At 41.2% G+C, this 12614-nt stretch overlaps 1 protein-coding gene across 3 annotated transcripts in view; it reads right to left on the reverse strand.

Annotated features, from left to right (window-relative positions):
• Positions 1–4987, reverse strand: part of Dcbld2 (discoidin, CUB and LCCL domain containing 2) — a 66053-nt gene extending 61066 nt beyond the window's left edge. Inside the window, exons 1-2 of one of the 3 annotated variants that reach the window (XM_050148966.1) lie at positions 4517–4654; positions 2529–2670 (exon numbers count right to left, since the gene is read on the reverse strand). Coding sequence is in view for 2 of the 3 variants with exons in the window: in XM_050148965.1 (XP_050004922.1) it covers positions 4517–4712 (196 nt within the window). In the remaining variant the exon portion in view is untranslated. Of the gene's footprint in view, positions 1–2528; positions 2671–4516 lie in introns of all 3 variants that reach the window. The other 2 variants (XM_050148965.1, XM_050148964.1) reach the window with 2 other exon arrangements.
• Positions 4988–12614: the final 7627 nt, after the last annotated feature.

Below are 12614 nucleotides of genomic sequence, written 5' to 3' on the forward strand. Positions count from 1 at the left end.
CTCCCTTCTGTTGATACCATGATCCCTGCTTCTCAACATCTGCCAATTCTTCAAAATTCAGCCACAAAAACGATCATCAAGGCTTCTGCTTCGAAGGTACTATAAAATGTCTTCTTTAATCTATACTGCTGTGCACCCTACTCCAGTTGAACAGACCTATTTGCTCGACTTGCTTGTAGAGCCTCGGAAGACAAGGTGATGTTGTCTCTGAATGTCACAGGGTTGTACTGACACATGAGCACTCTCCTGCGAGCTCATCACCACTACCCTTCACTCTTGACAGTTCTTGATAAAAATAGAGCAGAGTACTGAGAACTTCTGTCACATTCCAAACAATACAATTTAAGCCCAAACTAAAGGAACTTTACTGAACAAAAGCCTTGCCGAGAATTCTATGTCACTGTCCTTAGGAAGCCATCTTTAAACAACACACTCTTCAGAGTGTGGGCTAAGTGAAGTTTAGTAATTATTAGAAGTCCCCATTATCTTGTCTGCTTTAATGGATATTTTACTGGCTGTCATAAAAACTAGTTCATCTGAATACTTATATTTTCCATCTTTTTGAGTTATATTGACCTAGCCCAAATCCTGGAATATTATCATAAAATACTTTATTAAACTAACATTCTGAAGTGAAATACTTCCTTACAGATTCTCTCCTGAATGACAAGTATAATGGATAAGAAAATATTGAAAAGGCAAGTCTGAGTGATATAACAGCTTCATAAAAAATGAATGCCTTGTGATAATATATGAGCTTCTATGATTTGCTGTATTTTACAAATATGTTTACCTGTGTTAAAGTTGTGAAACTACGAGAATACGGACTGGGAAGGAAAATGGAAAACGGATAAAATAAGATACAACTGTGGACAATTCTCGTCTAAGATTTTCATTTTACAACATCATCATTTTCTGTAGAATATATTCATAGTGCCATGGCTGCAAAGTGCCACAGCTGTGAACTTGTGACAAAGTCATCCAGAACCAAGCCAGGAGCCCACAAGAGAACTTGCTAACTGGTCTCATTCCCTACTTCAGCAATCGCATGGAGGAAGTGTGGCTATGACATTCTTCCTACTCATTCTCATCTTGGCCAGCCTTCCACATGCTTCCAAATGACCCGTCTATCTGCACAATGAAATTCAGGTTCACTCTTCCAAGTCGTATTCTTATATTGTTCTTTAAGACTGTAACTACCTGTTGAACCTGAACTAAACACATGCAAATAGATGGATCCTAATTCCTCAACTTGAGAATGACCATGAAGAGTGTCGTAGCGGCAGCCCTGCTTTGGTTTGGTTTAGTGGTTAGTTGACAGGTTTTCGAAAGGCCTCACACCTTAGTGTCGCTAATCAGGAAGTCCTGATTCCCGTCTTTCAGCAAAGAGCTAGGATTTCCAGAATGCCTGTGCTGACCTTATGTTTTATCAAACTAAGACAGGACAGAAAATTAGAAGTCAACCTAATATTGGTAATTATAAATGCTTCTTTGCTGAGAAAACCGAGTTCTTCATATATGACAATTCACAAATACTTTGGCACCACACAAGTCAATAAAGGAACAGCCTACCAGAGCACAAACAGTTTCATGCATTAACTACCAATATTCCTGTCTAACCAAAATGATTCTTTCAAAGAAGCAATCTGATTTGTTTCGTAGGTTATTAAATTGCAAACCAAAATCAATACCCCTGCCAACATAGCACATGAATGGCTGCAAACAAATCAGTCTTAATGGATTTTAAAAATTAATTTCCTGATATTCCATCATGTTCAAGTCACATTCTAGCCCACAAGGCAGACAAACCCTCTGTAATATAAAGAAGAAAGCTGGGCTACTGAGATGAGGTGACCCAAATTCCTAGTCATAATGTAAACTGGAGATAGAAATTCAATCACAGTAGAACATCAACTTCTTATTAGACAAATTTATTACCGCAGCAAATACGCAGTCAGGTTATACTCTGCTAATTTCAGTTTTGTTATTCCAGTGTATTTTTATAATTCCCAGTGTATTTTTAAAAAGGTTTTGAAAATGAACTTAATATAAACATCTGAAACAATAAAGATTTGAGGATGAACTTACCATGAAGTTTAGAATTCACGTATATGAGCTATATCTAAAATGCCTATAAATACATGTAAATAAACTGAATCTATTTATAAAATTTAAAGAATACTACTTATGGTATATTGCTGTGAATGATCAAGTTTTCAAAACTTTCATGAATTTTATTCTAAGCCAAGCAGAAAGAAAAATCATTCTCAGTAGAAAAATCTACTGAGGAACAGCTATGCATGGCAGTAATTGGAACAAAGGTAATAGATAATATCATTTCAAAAACAATGTCAGAAAAATAAAAAAAATCACTTTTGTACTTGAATAGACACAGAATACATTTCTGCCCAGCTAGGCTGAGGTAGGAGAAAAAGATCTAGTCAGCAAAAGCTATTTTCTCAATTTGTCTTTATTATAACTACATACGAATAGCTGATAATTTGAAAAAGTAAAAAGAAATGACTCACAATTCTACCACCAAAGACTGCAAATAACATGTTATTATTTCTAATCTTCTTCCCAAGGCTTCTTAGAGAGTATAAATTCCATCTTGGAACATATCGGCATTCTCCTAGTAAGAAGTCTAGAGGTGCTTCAGAGCTGGACTTCCTGTGTGAGGGAATACCACATGACATGAAGGCAATGTGTACACTAGTCAAGACCGGCTGCAAAGAAATTTCACTGCAAGCGTCATTGGGGCCCTTTGGGTAGGAGATTCTCAAAGGTCAGGGAATTCACCTCATTTCATTTCTGAATTTTCAGATGCTCACCAAACTGGCCCTTATTTTACCAATTTAGTAACTCAGGATTAATAACTGGTGAATACATCATGCTTTCCCTTTGTAAAACTGCATTTTCTTAATCTATGTAAGAAATGTAAGTTCTCATATGAACAAGACAGAAGAGAGATACAAAGAGATACAAAATAACAAAACAAAATTAACCCCATTTTGAGAAATCAAAATCGTGTCTTTTTGACATTCCCAGTGTCATTTCTTTTTGTGTAGATCTCTACTGGTGTTTACATAAGAAAGATGGGAGACAAATATAATGCTAAAATGCTGGTGAAAATTATTCAGAGTCGTTAAAAATAAGATGATGTTGCATGTTACATTAGTCTGCCCATAAACTATTCCAAAAGACAATAATCTCCTATTCGAAGATTTGTTTTAAACACGATGTAAACACTTGGCTACCTAGAAATGTGCAAACCACAGCAGTGTGCTGCTCACAGTCATAGTCTTTTCTGTATTGAGATATGCCCCATTCACCGTGCCTCGGTTTCCTTCTGTTGGAAATGGGATAACTACCACCCTTAACTGTGGGTTAAAAGTACTGATTTACACGAACCACTTAGTCCTGGGCCTCCCACACGCTAAGTGTCTCTAAAGCCATAGAGGTCTGTTTCCTCACCATTAGGACGAAACCTCCTGCATAGATGCCAAGATTTCAGAGGCTTCCACAGTCTAATATAGCAAGCGCTGACTGAAACCTGCCTGCCACAATCTAGATACTTAGTTCAAATGTGACTACGAAAGGGTACAGTTTACCAAGCATGTATTTCCCTTCGAGATTACGCTCTCACGTGGCCATCAAAGTCTCAGCTTCTCAAGACAATCCCACGACCTTGGAGATGCACTTTGGTGACAAAAACGTGCACTCAGCGGGAAGCTGGACTTAAAGATGAAAATGTATTTTTAAAAAAGAAACTCTTCCTAGCAGCAAGTAACAACACAATCCTTATCTTTCCTCATTGCGATGCAATGAGAAAAGCAACGGAAAATGTGTTTAACAACTAGTGCCAAACAAAATGTGGTATGCTGCCTGAAAAAGCAACACTAAAAAGTTCTGTCCTGTATTCTCTTTCCATTGTGATGACTTATCAACCAACAGTTTTGCCCTCTTCGGGGGGGAAAAGGTTTTCCAAGGATTGTAGAGGAGGGAGCGGGGGGGGGGGTAGTTTTGTCACTTTCTGGAAACGTTTGCCCTTTTGATAGTGGACCGCTACTCTGGGTAGCTTCTGTGTTTGCTCAGGTCAATCTACAAACCACCGTCCTCAATAAAGGCAGGTGTTCTAAAGGACGAATTACAAATGCAAGGCTCTAAAGATCACTGCCATCTGCTTCATTCGCTTTAGAACCTGGGCGCTTTCCCTAAGAACAGTAATCACTACCTGTCTTTTCAAAGCTCTAGATGCTTTTTCATTTGCTTCCTACTCCATCCATCAGTCCAGGAGGAGATAGAAAAGAGGCCTCCATGGCAGTATCTCAAGTCCCTCTTTTGAGAGAAATGAATGGCCTCGCGGAAAAGTAAAGCGGTACAAACTTGAGACACAGAGTGGCAGAGCCTCCCCTTGGCACATAGAGTGTGGTGTAGCAGCATCTCTCGGTGCGTCCTCAGGTTCCTTCAACAGCGAGGAGCCTCTGGAGGCCGACCCGTCCCGGTCACCACTCACCTTGCTGGGCTCCAACGTCCTGGAGCAGCAGGAGCAGCAGCAGGAGCAGCCCAGGCCTGGAGGAGGAGTTGCGGCCAGGAGGGAGGGGACAGCAGCCAGCGCTGGGTAGCGGGGCCCGGCCGGTGGCGGCGGGCGCGGCCTGGCCTCGGGGACCCTGCGGACTGTGCGCGGCTCTCAGCGGAGCCCGGCTCGCCATCGCGGCGGCCGGCAGTCCGCCCGCATAGTGCGCGCGCCGCCGAGCCCCGCGCGCCCGGGGCCCGCAGCACCCGGCGAGGACGCGGCGGCAGCGCAGCGCGCCTCGACCCCTCTGCCCGGCTTCCCGCGCCCGCTGCCGGCTGCCCGCGTCGCTTCGTCGCGCTTCCCCTCCAGAGAACCCCAGCCGGAGCGCGGCGGACCGGAGAGCTGGACCGTGGTCTAGCTGGGACCCGCTCCCGCAGCGCTCGTAGCTGGACCGGCTAGCGGGCAGGCCAGCCCCACTCGCCCGCCCGCCCTCTCGCGCGTGCCGGCCACGCCTCCTCGGTCCACCGGGACCAATGAGCGGTCAGTTCTGGTCCAGCTCCTTCCGTACCGCCCAATCAGCACACTTTCTGTTCCGTCGACCTGTTAGCTCCTCGCCTGGAGCGCCACCGCCCCTCATCCGCCTTGCCCAATCGCCTTAGACCTCTGAGAGCGTCCCACCCGCCTCCCTCGATCCGGGCCCGCCCCCAAGCCGCGGTCGGGAGCGGACCCCGCCCCGCTGGAGAGCTTGGAGTTTTTGGGACCACTGCCCAAAGTGAACCCGCCGAGACTCTCCGGTCAGTGACTTCCGGGACTTCCCCATCCCGCGCTCTCCGGCTTCCCCCAAGCCAAGTTGCTCATGGCTCCTCCCCCGTCGCACATCAGGCCACTGGAAGGGGTGGGATGCTGGATGCTGGAAGAGTTCAGTGGGGAGCTGTATTTAAGGGACTGTTTTAAATAGCAGAGTGCGTTTTTCTTAATTAAAACTGCAGTTAGTTGTGGCAACATCTCATCGCAGAATTATAGATGTGATGTTCAGTTTTTGAAAGAAAAGGTATTTCCTATGTTCTTTACCGTGGAAGTCTTTGGAGGGGGTGTATAAAATAAGACCCATACTGCCGAGACAATTTAAGTATAATATCTAAACGTGAATCCAGTTATACTACGAAGTTGTCGAGCGCTTGCCATGTATCTGTAAAAACTGTGCTCAGAAAAGTCTCCGGTGTTACAGCCACCTTACAGAAAATTTGCAGATTCTGGAATGGGGAACAAATGTCAACATATCATGCAAGTCAGAATGAAACAAGAACAAATTAGAGTAATAGGCAACTTGATGGGAGAGAGAGAGAGAGAGAGAGAGAATGCCGTTTGGATGTTTTTTTTAATAGGGGCTCCCTAAAAGGAGCATGACACCTTTAGCAAACAGGGAATTAGTAGCATAGAACTAATTGTATAGGAAAGGAAGTAACAATAGGGCGTCTAGATTATCTACCAATTTATGGTAGTTCAACATGGTTCATTTTCACTGGACCAGCAAGTATGTGCTGTGATGCCCTATCCGAGTGCTTGACTGCCTTAACAAGTCAGTTTCCAAGCAGATGGGCATTCTCAGGGCTAAACAGCTGGTGCTCTAGGATGTCAGTTACCTTCCATTTATTAAATGCACTGTTGACTTACAGTATTTTCATGTTATGGTAGGTTTATCAAATGTGACTTCATCATAAGCTAAGAAGCCTCAATACTGGGATGCAAAGCTGGAGAGATAGCTAATTGGTTGAGAGCCCTTGCAGCCAATCCCGATGACGTGAGTTCGAGCCCTGGGATTTACATGGTGGTAGACGGAGAGAACCGACTTCTTCAAGTTGTACACTGTCCCCCAGTTGTGCATTGTGAAACATTTCCCCTGACTCTCACAAACTAAATACATGAGGTTTTTTTTAAGAAAAAAAAAGAGAGTGATATGTATACTCAGCCAATAAGTGAAGCTATATAACAAGCAGGTTGTGTAAATGTCAATTTTGAGAAGTTGGAAATTGAGTCTGGAATTCGTGAATACATGTGATAGCCATAAACATATAAAGACTGGCACCGTGAGAAGATCTGAGTGTTGGAAAGGACCCCAGAGACCATCTTTTTCAAGCTTTTGCATGCTCCTCACATAGTAAGACTTCTGCTCAATGTATTTGATGAGCATTTATTGGGTATCCAAGTACGCCTTGTTGTGATAGGTTCAGTAAAGACACTGGTCACAGAAAGTTCAGTGAGAGAAGCTGAAGTTCTAGTGGGGAAGACACACATTGAAACAGACCCGTTGTCACAAGTGCCAACTTGTGAACTGACAGACCCAACATTATGACCCACCCTGGCCAACAGCAAGTATGAAGCCAAGACTTCTAGGGATAGACAATCCCTGAAACAAACCCCTCCCTTGTTGAACCACCCGTTCCACATGGGCAGTCAGTGATGACTCCGGCCCACAGAGTGGACAGAACGCAGTACTTGAAGTGTCTGGCTGGTAATCCCTTCAACTGTATCACTGCACCAGAAGCAGAGTGAGCTAGCACAAGTACGGGGACCTTTCTAGAAACGATAAAGCTGAGGCTGTGGCTCTCGCACCCCTGGGGAACACAGCCCGAAAACATTCAGTATGTGTTTGTGATGAATACCCCCAGAGCAAGAGAGAGCAGTGCTCACGCTTTCTCTCCGTTTAGTAATTTTTAAAAAGAACTCTCAAAGTGGAGACCAGCATGGTAAGAGGTTGCAGAGGACAGGACAAGGAAAGAAAGAGGAGAAACCGGTGTCTGGAAAATGATGCTATCTGTCTGGTTTTTTTCCCCCCTGTATTGTTTTATGCTTCAGCTTCTGGAGTGGAGAACACCCCTCCGCTGCCTGACCATGAGAAATCATAGGTGGAGGGAAGTGAAATGTGCTGCCCACCCTGTCTCTCCTCTTCTGACTACTGAATACAACCGGCTTCAGAAGGCTACCGGGAGATAATGAAATGTTTCTCAGGAACCTCCCACAAAAGTCGCATATCAGGCATTGGTGTCAGGAACAATAACTGCCAGAAGGAAATCCTTCTCCCTCCCTCCACATACTTCTTTAGTCAAACTTACCATTTCCTTTGCCTCTGAGACTCAGTTTCCTTGCAGGTTAGCATCTGCTGAGGCAATGGGAGTAGGATGATTTTGCTCATGAGACTCACCTACATAGGGCCAGGACTGAATTGATGATTCTGAAAAATCCAGACCCAAAGTGAATAGGTTTGCAGAAAGGCCGCCATAATAAGAGTCATAGCTAGAAGCTAGGGTGGGTCTCCTAGACAACCCTGGCCCCTCAGATTTCCTACAGAATATCAAGAAGGTGAGAGCTTTAGAGATTCCTTTGGGTGCAAAGCAACAGAAGAAACCTGAACTAAGTGGAGACTTCATTCCATATGAGTTCCTGGACATGAGCCAGAACTTGGCGACAATCACAGTTGTCTCTTTTGACTGAGAAATAAAATAATGTTTTTAATGTAGGTTCTGGGGAAGATTAGGACTTGAGGAAAACACCACACAGGATTGTTTGGCATGAGATACTAGGAATTAAAGTATGCATCATTTTAATGTATATTTACTCCATGTGAAGACGTTTAAAAATAGAAACAGATTGCCAATGTGAATTTTAATTCACAAGATCTCCACCCTAATGTCTTTTTCTTCCTCTTTTTTTTCTCACTGTTGCTTTTCTTTCATATTCTTTTAGTCAATAAAAAGCAACAGGAGTTGATGTACAGAGAAAAAGAAATATGAAGAGTCACACCCCACAATTTCATCTTGTAAATGAGCTCAGGAAATGAGAATGGAGGGAAAGCCCCTGGGGCTGGCGGCCTGTGCTCCTGTCACTGCAGACATCTGGGTTTTAATGACATGATATGGTAAGAATCATTTGGCACCATCATCGCTGTTAAATGTCTTTCAAGCATTAATAAAACATAAGAGACTTGCTTAAAATGGCATTTATGGTGGAAAGCTTACGGTGATGGTATGCGATGAATCGTTGGTGAGTTTTATCAGTGGCTGCGCTTTTGACAGGGTAACTGGAAGTGGGGAATGAAGAAGGCGAGTTTGCTTTGTGATCTTCCCCTGAGGTCACAGAGAAAAAAGCCTATGGCAGTTCTAGGGAAATATTTCAAACTTCAAACACTGGAGGCCTAAGATCTGCTTGCTGTTCTCACAGGAGCGTTTTCTTTTTCTTGTGGGCTGTCGGGACAAATGTTTATAGCCACGCTTGTTGCTGATCTGCTAGTGATCCCTTCTGTGGACAGAAAGGGTTTGGATGCATCTGTCCCTTTATGTGGTTGGTTCCTGCTAGTTTGTCTTTTCAGACAAGATTTTTATGTTTATTCCTCAGATTTTCTTAACATTTATCAACTTTTGAAAAATATATTTGTTAAAGCAAATTTAATATACATATTAAAATATGTTTAGTTCCTGCAAGTAGGTTATGAGTTCTAACTTTTTCTTGTAAGATTAACAACAGTGTGTGTCAGTGACTACTTTGATTCCTTTCTGCTGTATTTGCAGTTACTGCATCTGTCTCTTTCATTTCTCCTTCTCCATCATATTCTTACTCCTTTCATTTTTCTAGGAATACAAGCAATTTGAGATTGAGAGTGTAGCTCAGTTGTAGAGTACTTGCCTAGTATACAGAAGACCCTGGGGTTAGATTTTTTTTTTTTGCACCAAAGGTAAAATAAGTAAATTAAATTAACTGGTTAATTCTCTTGTGGTTCAGAACAAAAAGCCTCCACTCTATTGTTTGTCTGTGATGGAGGCTTCAAAGGAATTTAGTGAGAGCATGTGAAAATTGCCTAGAAATGAGAGAATTAAATATACATGAGTGGTTAACATATCACTTAAATACAAATACTGAAAACAGCAGAGGGTCTGAGAGTATGTAGTTAAAAGTGAAGTAGCTTCGTGCTGCCATGGCGTTATGCTGTCTCTTTTCCTGTAGAGGTGTTTGCTGGGAACAATAAGAATTAAAGTACAGAACTGAGATGCTATTTAACATCTGAGAAACCTAGTTGTTTTATAACATTATGGAAACATCCCTGGCTTAGGTGCACGCATTGACCGTCTGCTGAAAGTGTTCCTAAATCACCTGCAAGACTCAGACCTCAGCGTACGTTTCTCTGTCCAATTGCAGAAAATGGCTGAATACGGTTATAAATTTAAAGATGAATATTTCTATGTTTTCGTTGTCTGCCTTCCTCCCCTTCTTTTCCACTTTGTCCCCCTATCTTTCTTTACCTGTGTGTGTGTGAATGTGGACACTATGCCATGGTATGTAATTAGAAGTCAAAGGCTAACATTGGGTGTTAGTCCTCAGCTTCTATCTCCTTTGGACTGATATACAAAGTTTCTTATTTGCTACATCATACTTAGCTAACCAATAGTTGCTGGAGATTCTCCTGCCTCTACTTCACGCATCTCCATGGGAACATTGGGATTATAAATGTGCACTGCTTCATTCAGCTTTAAATGGGTTCTGGGGATCTGAACTCAGATCTTCCAATTTGTGTGTGATAAATGCTTCACCCACTGAGCCATCTTCCCAGTCTTGCTGCTTTCTTTTACTTCTTGGATAAATTCGAAGCCCTCCATTTCCAAATTGCTACACCTTTTGGGAAAGGGAGAAAACAAAGCTGATGAATACAGAATTGGTTTCTGGGAAATGTTTACTCTGAACAGAAATGGACTTTAAGTGGTGCTTAGAAAGCAACTCCCAAACAAACTAGCTTCACATTATCAATGCCTGCACAGATAGACTAGAAGAATAGCCACATTCTGTTCTGTGGAGGAAGCAAGCAGGGTCTTGGAGCAAGGAAGGTAACATTATCCAGGAGAAGACGGAATCCGAGGAGATAAAGCTGGTCAGCTATGAGGCAGGAAACTATGGCTGCCAACAGTGGACAAATCAAATGATCCTGTTGTATGAGTGCCAAGATGCCTTTAGAAGTAGAATTAAGTCAGGAGTGATGGTCCGTGCCTGCAATCTCAGCCTCATAAGAGGAGGGCAGGTTTGAGGCTGACAAAACTACATAGTAAGACTGTCTTAGCTGACAAATTCAAACAATAAATAAGCAGGTGTTGTAATAATAATTAGAGAAAAAAATAATAATTAGAGAGTTCCAGTAAATCATTTCAAGGCATTTTTGTGTTTGATCTATTGCAGTCCTTTCTCTGCATTCCTTCCCAATGCTGCATTAGGTTAGCTAGTCATAGCCTTGATTTGGATGAAGCTCCCGCATTGGAGCTTTGTTGATTTTACATAGAAAAGGGCAGTATCCTCCAAGGAGTAAAGTGAAGTGTGATCAGGAGACCATTAGAACCATAAATTTGAGAAACTTACAACTCAATGTCACTCCCCATGCTTTTCACAATAAACTGGATTTCCAACTCTTCTTAGTGTACTTGCAAAGGTAGTCATTGCTAGCTAGAGAATCTAGAATCCTCTAGGCAACTAATACCTATTATGCTAGGATAAGTAAATAATATAATCAATTTTAAACATTCTGTGAACCAAGAGAACAGAAGAGGAAACTGCAAATTTTAAATACACATATCATTTCCTTCAGCTATTTGTTTTCAGTCCTTCAAATAAATTTTAATTTCATTTCTCTAAGTTTAAAATAAGTCAATAACACAGGATTCTAATATCAATCCTTTGGCGTTTAAAAGGAAGAACTAAGGTCTTTTAAAACAAATAAGTGTATTATTCCTTTCATGCTGCATCCACGGGCAAGCTAATGTTAGCTCGCCTAGCACAATAACATGTAAATGAGATGATGTATGTTTTCATTTAAGCGAGTCCTTTTTTATTCTTGACATTTTATTAGCCGTGGTTTGCGAAATGATAGATTGTGGATGCAAAGGAAATGATTTATTTTTCAGATTAACCTAATTTCCCATGACCTTATGCACTGATAGTCAGATTTTAATACCATTGTAAGTATTGCATTTGACTGACACGCTAACATTCAGCACAGAAGGAAGGAGGCGAATACTTCTGTTGAAGGATTGGCTGCAGACTGTGATAACTTGTAGGAGTTTAACATTTCCCTACACTAGTTATTTTTGTCCCAACTTGAATAAGATATGTCTAGTCTGTGGGGCATTTTGATAAAATAAATAAAATTATTTTCTTCCCACTTAAATAGTACTGTTCACAGTTGCTTCTTCTAAATCTTGATTTCACATACATTTGTGGATCTGAAGATTCACTCTGGCTGTGTATAACAGTATTTGATACACTTGGCTTGCATTATTGTTTTGACTAAATGGAATAAGCATGGCCTTTGTAAAAGTCACAGATTATTAAGTCACAAAAAGTCATGTAGTGACAAAAGACCATACATTTCCTTCATATTTAGAGTTCATGCATGAAGGACACAGATATAAGCAACACCCATCTAAATATTTACTTACATATTTTGACATTAATATGTTTTTATTTCAAAGTATATTCTCAAACATAGATAATCCAGCATTTAATTTAGTCTTTTTGTTATTTTCCATTGCTCTCATATTCAAAAGCAATATTCAGAAAATATTTCAAACACAATATGAATCACTCACGAATATATTTGCTATACCTACTGTTAGTTATGTATGAATGCTGTTAATTAAATCACCCACAAAATAATATTCCTCACCAGAGAGCCAAGCTGAATTAGCCTCAGATTTTAATACCATCTTCAGCACTGCATAATTAAATTGAAATTCTCTCCAAATAAATGAACTCATGTGACCACTCGGGATGGTGATAGAAGCCATCCATTTAGAAAAATTAATATTATATATTCCCAGAATAGAAATTGTAACACAATTCTTCAGTCATAGAAAAAAAATGAAAGAAGCCATGCGTAATATGTAAAAATATTATAGTCAAATCTTGTCTGTAATAAGGTCCTCTCTTCTGTAACTTGTTAACTTCCATGTCTATATATTCTGTGTATGAAACATTCAAATTCTTTACTCAACAAGATTTTCTTCCTAATTCTGAAGTTATTTCTGTAAATGACATTCTTATTCCTTTCTGTTAGATGAAATAA

This window comes from Alexandromys fortis, unplaced genomic scaffold (genome assembly GCF_014885135.2).
Source record: "Alexandromys fortis isolate MF-2015 unplaced genomic scaffold, M_Fortis_MF-2015_v1.1 scaffold_4, whole genome shotgun sequence".
NCBI classification, from domain to species: Eukaryota; Metazoa; Chordata; class Mammalia; order Rodentia; family Cricetidae; genus Alexandromys; species Alexandromys fortis.